Source organism: Plecotus auritus (genome assembly GCF_963455305.1).
Source record: "Plecotus auritus genome assembly, chromosome: 5".
Classification (NCBI taxonomy): Eukaryota; Metazoa; Chordata; class Mammalia; order Chiroptera; family Vespertilionidae; genus Plecotus; species Plecotus auritus.
In genome coordinates, this window is record NC_137776.1 from 168,822,568 (window position 1) to 168,839,752 (window position 17,185).

Sequence of the window (17,185 nt, forward strand, 5' to 3'; positions counted from 1 at the left end):
CAGAAAAATCTGATGCAAGTATCTTCCCATTTTGCTCATCACATTTTAAAATTATTATTATTTTTTATTTTTTTTAGTTTTCAACAATACCCCTATTTCTAAACCTCTCTAAGAATAATTTTTATGGACAAATAGAGCTTGATACAAATCCAGTATCTGACCCTGACTTGAAAGGCATGGGCGGTGACACAACAGGATCAGCAGGTAGGCTGTCAGCACCAGGTATGGGAGAAGGGGCGGCAGAATCCCGGGAACTAACACTGTGTCCATCAGAGCCGGAATCTCTGGCAAACTTCACCTAAGGAAAGAACCCACAGGTGAAACAGGTCACCAAAAAGGCACCCTTTCCCCTCCATCCCCCTTGCATTTTACTTATTCTTCATTACACAAGTCATAATCTATTCACTGTAGACAAATCAGAAAATGCAGATAAGCCCAAAAAGGGGATGGGGGCAAGAATCATCTATAATCCAACCACTAAGCAATAACATTGCTAGAATTTTGGATGTAGTATTTCACATTTATTTATCTATGAGCATGTGTGTGGGGGCGTATGTGTTTTTACAAAAACGGGGCCATACTGTTTTGCAATCTGCTTAGCTCACTTACTGATATATTAACCTATTTCGATGTTACTAAATTAATGATCTACAACATCCCTTTTAAGTACTGAAGAGTATGTCTAACTTCAAGGGTCATGCCCTTAAAGAAAGTAGTGCTAATTTAATTAACCACAATTTGTTACAAATTCCATAACCAAAATTCAACAAATTCATGACAAAAATTTTAAATGGTACAAAAAGGTAGAATGTAAAAAAGTAAAACTTTCTGAACTCCATTTCCATTCTCCAGAGAAAATCACGTAGAATCATTCCTTTTTTAAAAAATCATCTTACTGTTTATTAGTTCTAGAAAACTGTTTTCCAGAGAGAAGAATCATTAAGAATTGTTAACAAAGTAGATGGATACACACACACACACAGGACCATACTCTCCATACTGTTTTGTAACTTCCTTCTTTCATTTAACAATAGATTTTGGATATTCTTTAAGAGCTATATAAAAGTCCACTCTGTGGAAGAAAAACATAACTTAACCAGTCTCTTAATAATGGACACTTTGTTGTTTCCAGTATTACAAGCAATGTGACAGAGGGAGGAAACTATGTATCTATTTTTATGTATCTCTCAACATATAGGGACCTTTACATACTTATGAGAATAAATTGATAGGATAAATTTGTAGCCATGGAATTACTAAATCAAAAAGTATGCACGTTAGGTAGAAATCACTATTTTAAGGACAAAATAAAAAGGTTAGTATAGAGAAGTAATTTGCTCAGTCACGACTTTGCCTAGACTCTGAATAGAGAGCCAGGAAGTATATAAACCTTGGTCTTAAAAAAAAAAAAAAAAAGTCTTCAGAATCTTGTTTTCCCAAACATATTTACTCATTTTACTTAACCAGCAAAGATTACTCATCAGCACAGCATAGCACAAATTCACTCACCCGCCTAATCTCCACCTCAAATACCAGGATTGAATCCGTTGACTGAGTCCATCCTATTACCCCTTCAGAGCCAACAGCACAGGTTGGAGGGATAATAAGCAACCGCTTTCCTCCTTTTTTCATGCCCAGCATTCCATCCTCCCAGCCCTTTAAGAAACAGAAAAGGGGAAAAGCTCATCAGGTACAAACCTCCTCTAAAGAAAAAATGAAGTATAGGATCATCAGGTTTCACTCATCCACACTTTCAGGTTTGGACCTCTGGAGAGCTCAAGTTCAACTAATGTCCCACCTCCCCATTGGTTATAAGAATATCTAGAATACTGCTTCTACATTTACGTGTAAAAAGCTGGCATATCCAGAGATGGATGAAATATACTTATCTCAGATGATAAGAGAAATTGGAATAGGATGACATTAAAAGATAAATAAAAGCAATCATTTATTAAACACATTTTTCCATATACTCTGGCAAGTGACTCACTTGCATTATGTTACTTAATCTCCAAAATAACCTCATAAGGTCAGCAGCATTATCCCCATTTTACAGATGAGAAAACTGAGGCTTACGGAGGTTAAATAACCAGTCCAATATTAGAGTTAGTAATTTGTTAAGCCAAGATTCAATACCAGATCTGTCTAGTTTCAAGGGTCATGCTTTAATTGCTCTGATCTACATGAAAAAGTCTCCAAAAGACTCTGAGAAAATGAATCATAAACAATGCTATGGAGACTTTTGCCCGCGGATGAATGAGTACTTTACAATGCATTAATATGTCCTGACACAACAATTCCCCACGTGTGTAAAATACCCTTTTATGTTATATCACATAAAGAAAACATTCACAATGTGAACCCAGGTTCTTGGACTCTGACCTCAGTGCTCCTCCTGCTATGGTACAGTTGCCTCCCACAATAATTGGGAAGTGCTGATTCAAAACATCTCAGACAGACAAGAATCAACTCATATGATACACTTCTAGAAGAAAACAGTTTCACTTCATTCCCTATTAGGCTGTAGGAAGGATTTAAAAATTTCCAGAATTACAGGATGAAAGAGAAAGGGTAGGAAATAAAGAAATGTACCCATCTTCAATGCCTGAAACCACAGATAGTACATACCTATAATAAAGTTTAATTTATAAATTAGACACAGTAAGAGATTAACAATAACTAATAATAAAACAGAGTGATGGGAATACATTATAATAAAAGTTATGTGAATGGCATTAGGACCATTATTAAGCAAAATAAAGATTACTTGAAAACAAGCACTGCAGTACTGTGACAGGCAACCAAGATGGCTACTAAGCAACCACAGGGCAGGCAGTGTTTACCGTGTGGATATGCTGGGGCAGGGATGATTCGCGTCCAGGCAGGACGGGGTGAACTTTCTTCACAATTTAAAACATGAATTGTTTATTTCTGGAATTTCCCATTTAATATTTTCAGACTGTGGTTAAACCACAGAAAACTGAAACCATTGACAGCAAAACCAAGGATAAGGCAGGATTACTAGATATTGTCTCATAGAAAAATCTCCCAAATACAGACGTTAACACCTTCCCTCCCCCTTTTTTAAAATATATTTTTACTGATTTCAGAGAGGAGAAGACGGAGAGAGAGATAGAAACATCAATGATGAGAATCATTGATCAGCTGCCTCCTGCATGCCCCACTCTGAGAATTGAGCCTGCAACCCAGGCATGTGTCCTGACCGAGAATCGAACCATGACCTCCGATGGTTCATAGGTCGATGGTCAACCACTGAGCCACACCAATCGGGCTCCCCTCTTTTTAACCAAGTTTTTCCAGGCTCTCAGAAGATACCCAGGTTAGAAATTTTCAAAACTTAACCAAAATTAAACCTATTGCAACTTATAAAACCATGTAAGAACACAATTAAGCCTTTACCTTGATGACTTTCCCTGATCCTAATTTCAGGCGAAGCAGCTTATCTTTGTTAGCAGTGGAGTCAAAAACCTGCAATTTGATCAAAGTAAATGATAATTTAAAAAATAATAATAATCATTATGATATGTAACTGACTAAACATACCAGGCACAGTATTTCTAGAATAGGGAATGTCAAATATACTGGAAAATTAATTCCTAAGAGAGCTGAAAAGATGGGGCCACATCATGGCTAAAGGACATAATCACACAGAATATCTCTGGGCACTGACTTTCCAGGTTTAGAAAAAAAAGTCACTTCATCTATTAAAAGCATTTTTCATCTATAAAGAACTTAAAGAACTTTAAAATAAATTATCTCATCTGATGCTGATACCAATCCTGTCATTAACCTCTAACCTCCATCCACCAATGGGGGGAAAAATAGTTTGAGTTTAAATGACTTAACAAGGTTACATTAGAATAAAATTGAGACTTGAATCCACTTTTTTTCTCACATACCATACCATAAGCTTTTGATGGCTTAAAAATAGTAAAAGACAACAAGTCCAACCTATTTATAGTATCTACTATAAGAAAGACAGAAACAACTGGAAGGTCTAAAAATAAGTTTTAAGACCTAACCCTCTAAGAATATAAAGTTTAACGCTGATATAGGAGGATAAGACATACACGTGAACAACTACCAAAAATAACACCTGGGAAACTGGTTTCCATTTTCTCTAAGTAGAAGTAATGAGTGGCACTGAGCAGATTTTATACATTAGCATTTCATGCCCATGCCCCAAAAGCAACAGTAGGAATTAAAGCAGGGCTCCTAAACCATTTATATTTGCCAAGAGCAGCGATTCACCGTAATACTACCTTACATCTGAATAGCCCTCATGTTGTTTAAATTACAAAAAGACTCCCAGGGAACATGTTCTTACCTGGCCCAGAGCATGATTCTGAAAGAGCCAGCTGGTATAGGCCACTTCCAAAGAATCTCCAACTTCCACCGCAGGGCCCTCTGTTACAGTGAGGTCCTGTGACAGCACTGCATCCAACGAAGAGGTGCTGTTGCACTTGGCAATGCACACCTGGGAGACAAAAATTGAAACAGCATAAACTTAGTTTAAGCTCAGTTAAGTACTCCATTTTTGCTAATGCTCTTTTCCAAATAGTGGCGTCCACTAACAAATCAGATTAGGTGTTTAGAAGTAAACCATTCCAAAGTCAGTAATGTTGCCAGGAATTAAAGTGTCTAAAGAGTATGGCTTTGCAGTCAGTCTGAGTACAGATCTGAGTTAATAAACCACTTATTAACTTGTGATCTTGGCCGAATAACTTAACCTCTGTGAACCTTATTTCATAGGGTTTTTTGTAAAATGGAGACAAAAACTTTGCATATCTTCTAGGGTAGTTATGAAGATTGAACTAACACAAGTAGAGTACTAGGCACAGGGCCTGGAAAGTAACAGTGAATACACATAAATGTTAGCTATCATTACCATACCGATTTACAGCTTCAGGGTTTGGGAATGTAGGCAAGAAAGGGAGCTTCTAAAAATATATCCTGAAAGCATTTTTAAAGACAAAGTAACCATGCAGAAACGTCGTTTCTTTTATATGACCTATCTCCTTTCTTTCCTTTCGATTCACACTGGCCTCATCCAGCACCTTGAATCACCTCTTTCTCCCTTACACATCCACTCCCTTAATCATTAAGCCCTCAAGACAATGAGGCTCTGGTCAGCAGCAAACAATCTTAGGAACAAAGCCTCGGGTCTATTGACCATAGAGTTTTAATGAAACTAAAGATAACATCTAGGCTCAGTTGTGTTTCAGCTCCAGAAAAGCAGCAAAGCAAAATGAAGCAATGCCATGGCTGACATCAGGACCAGATGCAATGATCAACTACTCCCTACCCTAACACCAATCAGTAGAGACCACAACCCTGACCAGGACCCTAACTCCCTTAGTCCCCTATATAACCGAGGTACATGCCCTCGATCAGAACGAAACCTGAGACCTTTTAGTCCACAGGCCAACGCTCTATCCACTGAGTCAAATTGGCTAGGGTGTAGAACTGTTTTAAAAAACTAAGTTTACAACATTTAATCTTTTTTCTCTTAAAGTCTCATTTTTAAGCAATTTGAATTAAATATTCCTATTATTTCCCGGAAATACAATAAGCTCAAGTGACAAATTTAGTGTTTTTTTAATGCTTGTCCACTACAAAGTATTAGCAGTTTATTTTCCTTAAATCAAATGAAATTCATACTGGTGTTTGGCTTTTCACAGAAAGAATAAGATGGTATTACCTGTTTATTAAACTCTACAGCAGCCTTTTCCGACTCAAACATGATGGACCAGTTTTGTCTCTGATCATCATAAAAGGTGCTATAGTTATTGGGCCGAACCTGGGGAAAGGAGAAATGTTGGCATAACTCAACCAGACAGCACAGAAGATAAATCTGACTGCCTAAACTCAGATAGAAAGGTTATGACTAAAGTGGACCCAAAGAGAGATATCAGGGAACTCTCTTCTTCCCTCCCACCTTCCATATATCATCCCTCAGTCCACATTCCCAAAAGGCAGCCAGGAGTCCTTTCCAAGATGCTCTGTTAATATATCCAGTCTGACACTCTGGGCTGAAGGAGCAGATCTAATTTCCACCAGGTATGCACAGACCAATTTCTCTTATAAACCTACTAAAGGCCTGGTGCACAACATTTGTGCACTGGGGAAGGGGGATCCCTCAACCTGGCCTGCACCCTCTCGCAATCCAGGACCCCTCGGGGGATGTCCAACTGCCAGCTTAGGCACACTCTGCGGGGAGCGAGCCTAACCCAGCAGTCGGACATCCCCCAAGGGGTCCTTAGCGCTGCCGTGGAGGCGGGAGAGGCTCCCACCACTGCCACTCCACTCGCCAGCCGCCAGCTGTGAGCCCAGCTTCTTTCTGGCTGAGCGGCGCTCCCCCTGTGGGAGCACACTGACCACCAGAGGGCAGCTCCTTGTTGAGCGTCTGCCCCCTGGTAGTCACTGCGCATCTGGCGACCAGCTGTTCAACCGTTTGGTCGATTTGCATAGTAGGGTTTTATTATATAGGATCCCAAGGGAGTTAATGATTCTAATATAGGAAGTCTTACCATTAGTTCAAAGCTCAGATGAATCTTGGCAACAGTAACTGGCTGTTGTTGACTGATATAAAGAAGAATCCTATACTGTATTCAAGCAAAGATGAGCAGAAAAAAAGACAGAGAACAGAAGTTAAAAAATTAGCAGTAAGATGTCAGGGGTTGTGTTTCATACAGGTACAAAACTCAGTTAATCCCTTAATGCTTAGATTTTAAATTGTATCTTCTCACTACCCATTTTAATCTCTTTTTATTTTGGCCTTACTCTTTAACTGTAATTGCAATGTCTTTATTCTGTTGGTGTTTTCATTTCTAGATGGGTGACTAAGAGAAACAAATGGCCAACAGGTACATGAAAGGATAATTAATAGTCATCAGTCATTAGGGAAATGCAAATTAAACCACTTCATACTTACTAAAGTGTACATAAAAAAAAAACCTGAAAAAATAATGCGGTGTTGGCAAGGTAGTGAAGAAACTGGGACCCATATATTGCTTATCTTTAATAATAATAAAAGTGTAATACACTAATTAGACCAGACGACCTTCTGGATGAAGCCGGGGCTGCAAGGGAAGCCCTGGTCCCAGGTACCTGCTGGTGGCCGGAGGGAAGCCTGGGTCCCAGGTGCCTGCCAGTGGCTGGAGGGAAGCCCGGGTCCCGGGTGCCAGAGGGAAGCCAGTGCCGGCATCTGAGGGAAGGAAGGCCTACTCTTGCACGAATTTCATGCATCGGGCCTCTAGTAGGAATATAAAATGGTACAGCTGCTGTGGAAACAGTCTGGCAGTTCCTCAAAAAGCTAAATATAGAATTACCTTATGACACAGCAATTTCACTCCTAGTATATATCAAAAAAACTGAAAACAGGGACTTAAACATATACTTGTACACCAATGTTCACTGCACCATTATTTATAATAGCCAAAAGGTGGAAACAACCAAATGTCCATCAACTGATGAATGGATAAACAAAATATGTTATATACAGACAATGGAATATTATTCAGACACAAAAAAAGAATGAAGTTCTGGTACATGCTACATCATGGATGAAGCTTGAAAACATTATGCTAAGTGAAATAAGCCAGACACAAAAGGACAAATATTGTATGATTTCACTTATGTGAAATATCTAGAATAGGCAAATTCATAGACACAGATTAAGGTCACCAGGGGATAAGGGAAGGAGGAATGGGGAGTTATGGCTTAATGATTAAAGATTTTCTATTTGGGGTGATGAAAAAGTAGAAATGGATAGTGGTGATGGCTACTCAATATTGTGAATGTAATTAATGCCATTGAATTATACACTTAAATGGTAAAATGGCAAATTTCATATATATTTACTATTCACACACATAAAAACCACACAGAGACTCTTTCCCCCTCCCCACGTGGGAATCTGTGCTTATTTCTCAATAAATTTCCACCTTTGCTATAAAAAATAAACGAACACACACATAAAACCAGTTAAACAAATGATTAAAATTCAACCCCAGAGGGGAGGATGAGACTATGAAGGTTCATATACAATCCTGCATGAGAAAGGTCTTTCCTTTTCCTATGTTAGGCAGATAGTGAAGAACTGATCACCTCAATGCAAACCAATGACAGATTAAGCTGGTCAGGGAAGGATCACAGATTATTTAGAGTCACTCCATGGGGATGTACCTATTCTCAAGCACTATCTTCCTAGGCTTTTGACTGAAAGTTTGGAAGGTCTCTGACTTCTCGATCCTGGACATTCTTCCCATCGGCAATTCTGAGCTGAGTTCTTTAGCCTCCTCCCCACAAAATTAAAAATCTAGCAAATGTATTGAGAGGAAGGTTGTCAGATGCTTGTTACAGGTTCCCATCTTGTAATACGACTTTATCTCCTATGCACCATAAGATTGTAGATGTTTCCCTCGGCCTTTCTGGCACAGCCCCTGGACTTCCACACCATCCCAGAACTCAGCAATGTCCTAAGGCAGTGGTCGGCAAACTGCGGCTCGTGAGCCACATGCGGCTCACGAGCCGCGGTTTGCCTCTCTGTTGACTAATGAGTTTGCCAACCACTGGGATAGGGGCTTAATCACAAGGAACAACAACAGCCTGTAATTATTGGAATTGAGAGTCTATCAGTGGTCGGCAGTTTGCCGACCACTGTCCTAAGGGGAAAAACAAATCTTGCGTTTGGAGCTCCTCTACTTTATTCCAATGTCTTTTGACCCCAGCAGTCTCAGTGCTTGAGCCATACCTAATGTTCATTCTACTCTGAGGCATCAGCCAAAATTTCAAGAGAAGGAAACACTCAATTAATGAAGGTTCATATACAATCCTGCATGAGAAAGTCTTTCCTTTTCCTATGTTTGAAATTTTAGTTCATCTAGTCATCATTTCCACAGCTCTCTAATGAATTTTAAAATGTAGTTTTTGCAATTTATTTCCTTTTTTATAATTGTTACAGTAGGAATGTTATCTGCCACAGTACTATATCCTATCTAGTAATGAAGGGTGGTAAAATCCCAATACCAGATTTTCATGATCCAAATGACAACCACTAACAAATTAATAGATCTAAATAATAACCATTGTGGTTCTAACATAACAAAATAAGGAACAACCAGAGTTTATTTACCTCCAGCTGGGAAAATGAAACAGATTAAGGGATATAGTAACCAAGTGCAATATATGAACCTTATTAGATCCTAATTAAAACAAACTAAAAAAAAAAAAGAAAGAAAAAAGAGACAATCAGGGAAATTTGAATACTAGTTTCTAGTGAATGAACATCAAAAAATTATTGTGGGTTTTTTTAGGTGTGATAGTAGCATAATGGTTACATTTTTAAAAATCCCTTTCTTTCAGAGATACATACTAAAAAATTTACAGCTAAAATTGTATGCTGGAAATGTACTCAAAATAATTTGAGGGGGGAAGAAGGAAGACTGGCTGGGTTTAAGGTAAAATAAGATTAATAACGGTTAGGGCCTAATAATGAGTATCTCGGAGTTCATTATTCTAGTCCCACTATTATGTTTCCAAATTTCCATAATTAAGTTTTTTGTTTGTCTGTTTTTAACACAAATGAGTGTTGTCTATTATATTAGTTACCCTGGACAGGTCATCTTATCTCTCTATGTCTCAGAGTCTCTGAGGAGTATGGAATCCACGTTCTCTGGACCTCTGAAATTCTGTAATTTCTTATGCTTATTTCAACAATATTCAAAACCTTCTGAAGCAGAATTTGAAGCTAGATATAACCCACAAAAGTAAATCAGTATCAGGGCTTCTAGCCACATCCTCTTCTTCTTTTTTTAAATTAATTTCAGAGAGAGGAAGGGAAAGGGAGACAGAGATAGAAACATCAATAATGAGAAAGAATCATCTATCAGCTGCCTCCTGCTCACCCCCTACTGGGAATCAAGCCCACAACCTGGGCATGTGCCCTTACTGGGAGTTGAACTGTAACCTCCTGGTTCATAGGTCAATACTCAAACACTGAGTCACACTGACCGGGCCACATCTTCTTTTTGACCCAAACCAGTATTTTACTCTGTGACTGGTGGTCCATCTCATCAAATTTTCAAAGGATAAATACTAGTCATTAATGCAGGTACAAGGACATATTGTACACTAAGTGTTGCTCATTGTCTAACAAAGGGATGTCCTTGGTCAGTGGTCGGCAAACTGTGGCTCACGAGCCACATGCGGCTCACGAGCCACGGTTTGCCGCTCTGTTGACTAATGAGTTTGCCGACCACTGGATAGGGGCTTAATCACAAGGAACAACAACAGCCTGTAATTACTCGATTCGAGAGTCTAGGTCAGTGGTCGGCAAACTCATTAGTCAACAGAGCGGCAAACCGCGGCTCGCGAGCCGCATGTGGCTCACAAGCTGCAGTTTGCCGATCACTGTCCTTGGTAAATGTTTGCTCTAAAACTCCGAATTCTTAAGCCAGGTTTATATCATAAAAATTAAACTTAAAAATAGTGAGTGGCTGGATTTGTTTTAATGCACGATCGTAAGCAAAATGTGACTATAAATGTTACTATATACCTAATGTTAAAAATGTACATTCAACACAATCATTTTAATCCTCTGACACATGAGACACTGGGCAAGCCCAGAGGGAAACCAGCTCATGAGTAGGATTTGGGACACTTAAATATACATGAGATGTGGGGCAATCTCACCTCTCTGGCTGTGTGATTTCCCAGGACTGCAGCACCAAATTTGCCCTGCTTTACATATTGACCATTTGTGCTATAGAAGCAAAACAAAAACAACAGGTATTAATACTTCCTTAAACTAAGCAGAACCAGCTTTCTTTTCTGCTATGAAAAAAGTGGGAAATCTAGTCATTGAATCTCTAGAAAGGAATAGAGGTGAGCAGTTTATAATTAAAAGCTCTTACACGATACCTTTACTCTTTAAATATCTACTATTTATATCTCAGTGAAGTATCTTTCTTTGAGCACTTGGAAAGGCAGTTGTTGAGGTATATGCAGTTGAGAGAGAGAGAGAGAGGGAGAGGGGGGGAGAGAGAGGAAGAGGGGAAAAGAGAGAGAGAGAGATAGATAGAGAGAGAGAACACAAGATAATGGCTCCTCAAAGTTTTATGAGACGTTGGAAAAATGGAAAGTAAAAAAGCATTATTGATACTTTTCCTATGGAAAAGCAGGGTAGCCATTTTGCAATGAACAGAGGCTTACTGAGAAAAGATAGTTTAGCCCACCCCCAACTTCAGAAAGCATTCCTTCTCAGCTACTTACTATCTATATGCATGGACTGCTGTTGCAACCAATACTGTGGAAGTGCCTGTTGAGGTGGGTGCTGTTTTTGGTGCCGTCTGATTTCCTAAAGATGAGGAAGAAAACAAAGCTGTCATTCATTTCTTTCTTGAAACTGATTTTTTAACCATTAAAACTGCTTAAAATTCTTCCTTAAGCCTTATAGTTAATGTTAAAATGCTTTTATGACCATTATCCTCATTTGATCCATAAAACATGACCTCATCTGGGGATGAGGAAATGGAGGCTTTAAGCACCTAAGGGCCTTACACAGTGATAGCAGCAAGCCTAAGCCCACGGCTTCATTTCCATTTTAAACAAGACTTTGGGCTGGACAAGAAAACAAGTCATATTCCATCTACTTTCTTTTCCCCTTCCAATATTTTGAGAGCTATAATAAATGAAGTTATTTCCCCTTCCCTTAGTTTAGAAGTAGAAAATTGACGATACTCAGATTACAGCCATTACTTACCTTTCACAGTGAAAGAAACGCTAGTGTTTTAAAACAGTATATTTAGAGTAAATCACATATTTACACTCACAACTTGAATGTGCTGATGGAAGAGTAGTGAGAACATTAGAGTGGACATAACAACTAAGGACTTATTTTCAAAAGCATCCTTGTTTGATTTATTTTTATTTTGTATTGATAAAAACAAGACAACAGGTCCAAAATAAAGTCAGTTTGCTAAGCTCCATGTCAACAAACTGAGACTTAATTACAGTTTTGGCTGTCCCAGAAATGGAAGCTTTAACCAGTCAATCAGGAACTGCCTGATCAGCACTAGTTAGGTAATCTGCCTGATAGACCCACTGTTATCCCCTAAAGGAAAGTAATCTCGAGACATACAATCTGCGTTTTGCCTACTATAACTTCTGTGTTCCTGTCCTTTTTTGCTTATAAAATTCTCTCATTTTATACAGTTCCTTGGAGCTCTTTTCAATCTGCTAGATTGGATGTTGCCTGATTCAGGAACTGCTGAATAAAGCCAGCAAGATCTTTTAAAATTTACAGTCAAATTTTGCTTTTTAATTTCATATTGACACAATTTTTCTGTCTGTAGAGTACATGTATACTGCAGAAAACTTAGTAAATATAGAAATACACAAAGAAAAAGAAAAACGAACCTGTAATCTCACCACCCAAAAATAAACGTTAATAATTTGATGTATTTATTCCTAGTCCTTTTTGTACACACACAAACTCGGCAGCTTTACCTTTTCCAAACAACATCAATGATATCATTTGACAACCTCCTTTTCTCACTTAATATAGGCATTTCCTTTTATTCTTCAAAACAGTGTCCAAAACAAAGACAAAATAGTCCTAAAAATGTTTTTTCGTGGCTATATAAAATAATCAAAATGTATCCAATTTCCTATTGTTTGCTATTTCTTTGCGCTGCCTCCAATTTTTCTCTATTATAAATAATGCTATGGTGAACATCCTTAAAATGCACATTTTTGTGTGTACCTCTAATTACTTTCTTAGAAGAAATTTCTAAAAATGAAAATGTGGAGTGAAAGTGTGTAAACAATTTTAAGATTTTGTTACATCCTGCCCAAATGCCCTTGAGAAATGCCATACAGTTTACACTCCCAGTAGCAGTTTGAGTCCACCAGCTTTGCGGCCTGCTAATAAGAAGAAATTATCTTTTAAAATCTTTACCAATGGGAGGGAGGCAGTAGGGAAAGGGAAATGCATTCTCATTGTGGCTTTCATTTGCATTTATTGATTACAGGGAGGCCAAAATTTAACATTTTCTATAGATGTATACTGACCATTTGCTTTGTTTTGTTTTGATGAATTGTCTATTTATGCTGGTTGGTTATTTTCCTAGTCTGGTGTTCATGTTTTCCTTATTATTTAGTAAAAACCTATACCTAGTTTTTAATTCAATCAGCTCTTTCCAGCTATATGTAATACTGTAACTTTTCTCCTAATAAGCAGTGTATGACAGGAAAAAAGTAACTAAGGCCAGAGTTAGGTTATGAGGATAAGTCTGAAAACACTGAGAAAAATTACTGTCTCCCTGAGGTCAACCTAGCATGGTCCTCCAGGATGGTGTAACTTGTCCCAGTACACTCTGATCTCCCTATCTAATGTCCTGGAAATGGAAGGTTGTTTGTGGATTGCTGGAAGAATGAGTCAGATACTCAGAATCATATGATGTTCTCACTGGCTTTGCATTTTTTCCTCTCTGAAATCAGCATTGCACAGATTCTTGAATTCCCAACTCACGAGGACTTTTTTTTTTTAATAGCATGTGGTTTCAAGTCTCTTTTTTTTTTTTTTGAACAAAGTTTTCTTGTTTCTCACCCTCCTCCCCATTTGTTGGATCTTTGCTATCGTTAATATTTGTCACTTTCTTTTGAAATCTCAATTTTTTTACTTAATTTCCTCCTGTTAACCTTCTATTTCTCTTAAGGCATAATCTGTTAATTCGCATTTATGTTCTCATCTCATGTGTTATGTTATTAATGTTAATAAGTGGTCGTAATTTTGATCTGTTCAGGGAGAAACATTCTCACAGAAGAGATCTCTCACTGTCTGCAGGGATATTATTCTGTTCCTTGCTCTCTCTGTTCTTATAATAACTTTGTATGTGAGACTTTTCTATTGCTCATTTTTTGTGAAATTTACTTTTCTGAACTCTTAGGAGTAGAGCTCCCTCTTCTGTTCTTTTTCTATAAAGTTAAAAAATAGGGTGGCTTCCTCCTGAGACTTTATTATTCTACTTCTATCTTTACGCTCACCTGCATCTTCTCTCCTTCACTCTAATATCTCTGTCCTCCTCAATTTGAATCCCACTCCCAGCAGGTTCTTCTCAGTGTGGGAACCTGTCCTGCAAGGTCAGTGGGTGAGTTTCACAAGTTCATAGGAGCAAGAGTGCTCCCATTCTTGTAGTCCCAATCATCAACCCCTTGTAGTTAGCCACAAGTAGAGTGGGTAAAACACTTTGCACTTTCAGCTTGGCCTACCATATTTTCCATGAACACCTACTGGCTATTTTGGGGTTCTCCCATTCTCAGACTCAGATATTCTACCACTGTGTCCCTGTTCGCTCCCATGCAAATGCTGATACCATGCAAGCCTTGTGGCTGTCAGTGGTTTGTCCATACCTGCTTATATCTGGGGGTTTATGAGGATACCACTTCAATTGGTTTTGTTGTAAATATTATCCATAGGTTTGTATTTATATCTAGTTGCTCTATTTTTATATTGAAATCTGAAAAGATTCAAGAGCTATGCTTCAGCCATCTTCCCCACAAAGACTTCTTACATATAAATATCCCTTGAACGGAAGGGTCCCCTATATTGCTATTTTGCTTTTTATTTGTAAATGCCTACATAAGATTGTATAAGTAATGTTTAAGTTCAAATGCCTCTATAATTCTTTTCTGAAAGTATAATTAGCTTAATAGTTGTTGCCTGATTTCTAAAATTCAAGTTACTTCACTGGGTGGGGCCTTAGGTTGTTTCTGTTTATCTACATCCTTTAACTCGACCACTTTAAATTGAGTCAGAAGCACACAGCTGTTAAATGTAAAGGCACAGCCTACTAGAAATCTGGCCAGGTTAGGGCTTAGAGAACAGGACCAGAAATCCACAGCACAGCTGCCAAAAGTGACAGGTAAGATTTAGAGCAGGGGTCAGCAAGCATTTTTTGTAAAGGAACAAACAGTAAATATCTTAGACCTTTGGGGCCACATGGTAACCACTGCAACTATTCAATTCTAAATATCCTCACATCCTCAGTGCCAGCATTGTGCCTAGCATTAAAAGGAATGCAATACTTTCATCTTCGTTCAACAAATATTTAATCTCTCTCTCCAGCCCAGTGCTGGTAGCTCAGGGCTGTTTCTATCAGTCCCTCATTCCTCTTCAGGTTCTTACACAAAGACAGCAAAGTGTAGGAGGGAAGAAAACCTTTGGAGTGAAATCAGATCAAGGTTCAAATTTCAACTGTCATTTACTGCTGTATAACTGTGACCAAATCCCTAAACCTCTCTGAGAATCTAAAATGGTGGTAGTCTCACCTATTTCACAGAATTGTGAGAATTAAATAAGAAAATCTACCCTGGTTGGAGTAGCTCAGTACACTGAAAGGTCACGGGTTCGATTCCGGATCAGGGCACATACCCAGGTTGCAGGTTAACTGCCCAGTCGGGTGCGTATGGAAAGCAGTCAATGTTTCTCTCTCTCACCCTTCCCCTGCCCCGAAATCAATAAAAACATATCCTTGAGTGAGGATTAAAAAAAAAATCTATGTAAATCACCTGAGACCAGACACATAACAGGCATTTTAGAAATATCAGTCCCCCTTCTCTCCTTTCATTCAACAAATGTCACTCAATTTTCTTTTGTGTCCATCATGATGAAAGGTACACAAATTTAGCACTGAGCATCACTGTCTAGTTGAGAAAAATTCACTCTCACCATACATCTAACCCAGCAAGGAAAAGAAGTGAAAAGCAGCTCTTCCTCTCGCCAAAACACTGGACAACACCTACCTGGAGTGCGGACAGGGTTTCAGAGAGTGGTGTCCACACGGAGCAGAAGAGCTTACCTGCGACCTTCCTTCATCAGTTTCAAACAAATGGCACACTATCTACCTGCCAGAATTCATATCTCAGAGCTGGAGAGGCATGCACCACTGGTAGTGAGGTTGGCCAGACTGACCAAGGATGAACAATCTAGCATATCACTTTTGGAAGGCTGTTTATACTTTCAACTAACGTGATAGGGGCCAATCCTAACCTCTTAACTTACCTGTTGCTGCTCCCTGGCCTTTCTTAGGCTGCTTTGGGGCTGTGTACTGGAAGAATTCATTTCCATGGTCAGCAGCCGCCTGATCCCGTCCAAAAAGAGAGGCCAATCTGGCACTGTAGAAAATGAAAATGACATTTCATCTGACATATCTCAAACCTGGCATCGTTATAAATGCTGCTCACCTCCAACATTGAATAAATACCTCCTTTGACTGTATATCCCACCATTCAATACTGGAAGTGGAAGTAAAGAGTCTTTGAAATCAAGATTGTATTTCTAATCTGAACAGCATCGGCTGACCCTACCCGTCAAGGCATTTCTTCTTTCTGGACCTCAGTTTCTGCATCTGTAAATTGAGGTGGTTGATTCTAGATGCTCTCGATGGTCTCTTCAAACTGTAAATTCTTGCCTTTAGCAAGTCATAGTTTCTTACTTTTTATTAGTTTTAAAATAAGTTGGAATAAAGTAAATTGAACTGTACTACAAAGTTACTCCATCAAACATGGTCCCATCTGTCATTTTATCTAACTAGCAGAACCATTCTTTCATCATTCCTTGCAATCTAATCTTCTTCCATAACCATTCCACTAAAACTACTTTTGCTAAGGTCACCAACATCTTTGTTACTAAACATAATTTACCAGTCTTTGTCTAATTTGGCCTTCATGTTGCCTTTTTACACTGTCAACTATTATGTTCTTCAAACAAAATCTTCCCTTCACTTCTGTGGGGAAACCTGTGGGTTGGGAAGAGGGATTAGCCCAAATAAGACCTTAATAAAACTAAAGGGATCCCTTTCTTGCCTTCCCCTCTCTCTGGATCCTTACCTAACTTCTTGGACTCTTCCTCCTCTGCTCAACCTTTAAATGTCCATGCCCCAAGATTTTATACTCTCTCCCCCTTGACAATCTAATTTATTTACCTTGGTATCAAGTGCTATCCAAATGCTGATAATGCTCAAATCTATGTCCTCAGCCCAGAATTTGCTGCTGAGTATCAGACAACACAGTATCCCACAGGCAACACAAATGCAAGATAACATGTCCAAACCAGAACTCTTATCTTCCAATCCGCACTGCCCTGGCAAATCCTGTTTTT

The 17,185-nt window shown here is 38.7% G+C and overlaps 1 protein-coding gene across 8 annotated transcripts in view; it reads right to left on the minus strand.

Moving 5' to 3' along the window:
- Positions 1 to 17,185, minus strand: part of FKBP15 (FKBP prolyl isomerase family member 15) — a 50,350-nt gene that overhangs the window by 26,641 nt on the left and 6,524 nt on the right. For 6 of the 8 annotated variants that reach the window (XR_013960660.1, XM_080669511.1, XM_080669510.1 and 3 more), the window contains exons 2-10: positions 16,088 to 16,200; positions 11,296 to 11,380; positions 10,717 to 10,786; positions 6,552 to 6,626; positions 5,723 to 5,821; positions 4,349 to 4,498; positions 3,421 to 3,489; positions 1,510 to 1,656; positions 162 to 298 (exon numbers count right to left, since the gene is read on the minus strand). Coding sequence is in view for 7 of the 8 variants with exons in the window: in XM_080669511.1 (XP_080525637.1) it covers positions 162 to 298; positions 1,510 to 1,656; positions 3,421 to 3,489; positions 4,349 to 4,498; positions 5,723 to 5,821; positions 6,552 to 6,626; positions 10,717 to 10,786; positions 11,296 to 11,380; positions 16,088 to 16,200 (945 nt within the window). In the remaining variant the exon portion in view is untranslated. The remainder of the gene's footprint in view (positions 1 to 161; positions 299 to 1,509; positions 1,657 to 3,420; positions 3,490 to 4,348; positions 4,499 to 5,722; positions 5,822 to 6,551; positions 6,627 to 10,716; positions 10,787 to 11,295; positions 11,381 to 16,087; positions 16,201 to 17,185) is intronic. The other 2 variants (XM_080669512.1, XM_080669514.1) reach the window with 1 other exon arrangement.